Genomic DNA, 4,267 nt, shown 5'->3' on the forward strand with positions numbered 1-4,267 from the left:
CCATTGGTTATTGAATTTCCACCTAAAGAATCTGTGTGTGTGTATGTCTGGTAAGCTCCCATACTTGCACTTTACACACACATGCAAAAAAAATGAAGAAAAAAACTGTTTTCTTTTATTAAATTAACGAAAAAGAATTACCCATCTCTTAATTAGATCTCTAAAACAAGTATTTGTTATTTTTTGGGAGTATTTGGTTTCTGTTGTCACCAGCTTATAATTTTTTTTTCAGAGAAAATGTGATGAGATGAAACAAATCCCCAAAAGGAAGTGAATGGAGATTTTTTTTTCTGAGGAGTAGCTTTCATGGTGTAAACGATTTCTGCTAGGCTCATTGTTTTCTTGCTGGGTTTTTTTGGTAAGTTCAAAGCTCTGCTCTCTTTGTTTGTCTCGGCCATTTTCATTTCTTGCTCTATTTAAATATGGAATTTGTTTTCTTGTTATTGGTTTTTTTGTAACTTACTCTTTGTCCCCTCCCAAATATTTTCTTTCTTTTGAGCTCAATCAATTTTATGAGGGATTGTTGCTGTAATCGGTACTTGTTTCTGGGTTTCCATTTCTGTTTTATTATCTTGCGAAAACAAAATTAAATAATGATGTTCCATATTTTATTTCTCCAGGTTTTGACATTGAGATTGTAAGCTGTTGTTTCTTTGGGGAAGATGTTGTGTGCTTGCTCAGGTGAACAATTCAAGTTCGAAGATGCGCCGCAGTCGCCGGAATCATTGGCGACAAGAGTTTTCTCAGCCAGTGGACTCTCGTCTCGGACCGGAGATTGGGAATCGAAACTCGATGATGTTCAAGTGGATGAAGCTGAATCAACTCTCAAGGAAGCTCTTTCCTTGAACTATGAGGTGGGTTATTTTCCAAAACCAATCTGTATTCATTGATTGATCGTTTTGCAAGCTAATTAGTTTTTTTTTTTTTTTGAATGAGTTTGTAGGAAGCAAGGGCATTATTGGGGAGGCTAGAGTACCAAAGAGGGAACTTCGATGCCGCGCTTCAGGTTTTTCAGGGCATTGACATCAAAGGTTTGACACCAAGGATGACCAGGGCTATTGTTGAGAGAACCCGGCAACGAAAACCGCGATCCAAAGGTGATGTTATCCCTTCTAGTGTGATGTCGATGCATTCAGTCAGCTTACTTCTCGAAGCAATTTTGTTGAAAGCTAAATCGTTGGAGGAACTGGGGCATTTTAGAGGTAACCAATCTTATAACAAATCTCTGATATGTTGAGGATGTGTTTTGATCCAGATGAAGAAACTTTTTAGTATAACTTGATTGTAACGATGAGGCTTTTACGATTTGGAGTATATGAACCGATAGAAAATTCAGGTTTTATTATTGAAGATCAGGAATTTTATAAATGGCATTGCACATGTTGTTAGAGCATAAGGTTTGAATGGTTCTGATATCTTTTCATTTATCAGATGCTGCAAAGGAGTGCAATATAATTTTGGAGGTAGTTGAGGCAGCATTTCCTAGTGGAATGCACGAGGGAATCGCCGAGGATTGCAAGTTACAGGAGGTGTTTCATAAAGTATTAGAGTTGCTCCCTAATCTATGGAAAAAGGCTGGTTTTCTCAGTGAAGCCATAACCGCATATCGTCGGGTATTGGTCAAACCATGGAATTTAGATCCCCTGAGAATAGCTAATGTGCAGAAAGACTTAGCTGCCACGTTACTTTATGGTGGTGTCGAAACAAGCCTCCCTGCTCACTTACAGGTATGGGGTTCTGCTACCCCTAATGGTAATATGGAGGAAGCAATTCTTCTCCTCCTAATGCTTATGCAAAAAGTAGCTTACGGAGAAATAAAGTGGGATGCGGATATTATGGATCATCTGACTTTTGCTTTCACCGTTACTGGGCAGTTCGAATTATTGGCAGGTTTTGTGGAGCAGGCCCTTCCGGGTATATATGAAAGAGCAAATAGGTGGTATCTTCTTGCTCTTTGTTATGCTGCTGCTGGTCGGAACGAGGTAGCATTGAACTTATTGAAAAAGGTTTCTGGCCAGTCAGAAGCAAAACACAAACCTCATATCCTGGCTTTACTGTTTGGCGCGAAGTTATCTTCTCAAGATCCAAAGCATGCTCTTTACGGGATAACTTTTGCTCGTAATGTGATTGATATAGCAGATCAAGCGAATGAACATTTCAAGGGTCAAGCCCATAAGTTTCTTGGTGTTTGCTATGGGAATGCTGCTAGAGTTTCGATATCAGATTCTGAAAGAGCTCTCTTTCAGAAAGAATCTCTGGCTTCGCTTAACTCCGCTGCTCTCAACATGAAGGAAGATCCTGAATTGGTTTTCAACCTCAGTTTAGAAAATGCAGTTCAGAGGAATTTGGATATGGCCTTTGACACTGCAATGATGTACTCTAACATGATGAACGAAGACTCGGGTAGAGGTTGGAGGCTATTGGCACTAATACTCTCTGCTGACTGCCGGTTCAAAGACGCTGAAACCATACTTGAATTTGCTTTGGATGAAGCTGGTAGTTTAGATCAGTTAGAACTTCTTAGATTAAGAGCTGTGCTTCAGATTGCTCAGGAACAGCCCAAGCAAGCAATTGAAACATACCGAATCTTGCTATCTCTGATTCAAGCACAAAGAGAACCTCAGTCTGATTTAGAGGTGTGAGTTCTTTGGCCTTATAATACCTCTTCGTTTCGTTTTGCTAAGTTCATTGCTTGCTTGCATCTGTTCATAACTTATGTCTTTTGCAGAATGTAGCGGAAAGAAAAATCGAAATGGCTGCATGGCAGGATCTAGCTACTATCTATACTAAAGTCGGTTCGTGGCGCGATGCGGAAATTTGTGTAAACAAAGCCAAGTCAGTTGAACTTTGTTCACCGAAAAGTTGGCATACAAGTGGTACTACAAATCCCATGAATCCTTGTTATAAAAGCCAACAATGCATACATGCACTTCCCTTATAGTTTCCATGTATTTCTGCAGGGTTGTTGTTTGAAGCTCAATCACTTTACAAAGAGGCTCTGGTATCCTTCTCGATCGCACTATCAATCGAACCGGATTACGTGCCGAGTATTGTTTCAACAGCGACAGTATTTATACGACTTGGCAATCAATCGTCAATCCCGATTGCAAGAAGCTTTCTGATGAATGCTCTTCGGTTAGAACCGACAAATCACCATGCTTGGAGGAACCTTGGGTTGATTGCAAAAATGGAAGGGTCGATGGAACAAGCGATTGAGTTTTTTCAAGCAGCGTATGAGTTGGAGATGTCAGCTCCTGTTGAAGCCTTCAAATGATGTGGAATTCGATGAATTAGCTTCCCTTATAGTCATTTGTCTAGAATCTATGAATTATCCATGAAAGTCGATTTTGGTGGCTATTAAAAATGTACAGCATTATCAAATCAAACCACACTGTCCTGTTTTTGAAGAACTCATCAGACGGCTCAGAGAAACTCCAGATACGGTCGCCCATGGCTACCCGTGACCTTGCTTCTTCTTGGGGCAAATGGCACATTATCCGATAAGTCACAATCATTTTTTTTCTTAAGATAAAAATAAGTATAAAAATAAATATAAAAATAAGTGTTGAAATTATAGATAAAATTAACTTTAGGTATTTAAATATTTTTTTATTAAAATTATATGTATAATATTTTATTTGTTATATTTTTATTGATTAAACTAACAATCATTAAAAAAATTGTTAAATGGCATGTGTCATTATTAAATTTTTTTGAAATTTTTATTTTTTAAGAAAGTAAAATATTTATTTTAATTTTTTTATAAAAAATTCCCAGCCCCATCGTCCCCTCCCTCCCGGCCCTCCTTCGTCCCTCTCCCTCCTTACCGCAAGTTACAAGATAGTATTATCAGTTTTATTTCCACTAGATAGGAGTGTGTTTTTTCAGATATCTGATATTATCTTATTCGAAAATTCAGATTATTAAAATTGTAATTCGTATCTGATCTGAAAATTTTGAATATAAATTTTTTTGAATATCTGAATTTTTAGATCGAATATTCAGATATCCGAATCCGAATTTGAATATAAATTTAATTTAATAAAAGTTTAAAATTTAATATTTTATAATTTTATATAATATATTTTATATATTTAAAATATATTTATCAAAATATATTTGAGTAATTCTAAAACAAATACTTAATTTCTTATTTGTAAGCATAAAAAATAAATAATTTAGAAGTTTAAATAATTTAAAATTTAAACAAAATTAAGGCTGAGACTAGGGGCTGAGGACTGAGGGTTGGGGAGTTGGGGTTTGTAAA

General features: G+C 36.7%; 1 protein-coding gene across 1 annotated transcript; it reads left to right on the forward strand.

The window, feature by feature from the left end:
- Positions 1–232: 232 nt before the first annotated feature.
- On the forward strand, positions 233–3,363 carry LOC120218612 (protein NPGR1-like). The gene is made up of 6 exons (XM_039215548.1): positions 233–358; positions 621–854; positions 944–1,202; positions 1,432–2,636; positions 2,729–2,876; positions 2,961–3,363. Exons 2-6 carry the CDS (start codon positions 663–665, stop codon positions 3,272–3,274), a joined length of 2,118 nt encoding a protein of 705 aa, XP_039071479.1. The 5' UTR covers positions 233–358; positions 621–662; the 3' UTR covers positions 3,275–3,363.
- The last annotated feature ends 904 nt before the right edge of the window (positions 3,364–4,267 follow it).

This window comes from Hibiscus syriacus, unplaced genomic scaffold (genome assembly GCF_006381635.1).
Source record: "Hibiscus syriacus cultivar Baekdansim isolate YM2019G1 unplaced genomic scaffold, ASM638163v2 tig00110198_pilon, whole genome shotgun sequence".
NCBI lineage: Eukaryota > Viridiplantae > Streptophyta > Magnoliopsida > Malvales > Malvaceae > Hibiscus > Hibiscus syriacus.

Excerpts from the sequence above, each read along its gene's own strand:
- LOC120218612 (XM_039215548.1), top strand. The coding sequence starts at position 663 with ATGTTGTGTGCTTGCTCAGGTGAACAATTCAAGTTCGAAGATGCGCCG. Across the intron at positions 1,203-1,431 it reads GGAACTGGGGCATTTTAGAG|ATGCTGCAAAGGAGTGCAAT; the intron begins GTAACCAATCTT and ends TTCATTTATCAG. Across the intron at positions 2,637-2,728 it reads AACCTCAGTCTGATTTAGAG|AATGTAGCGGAAAGAAAAAT; the intron begins GTGTGAGTTCTT and ends TGTCTTTTGCAG.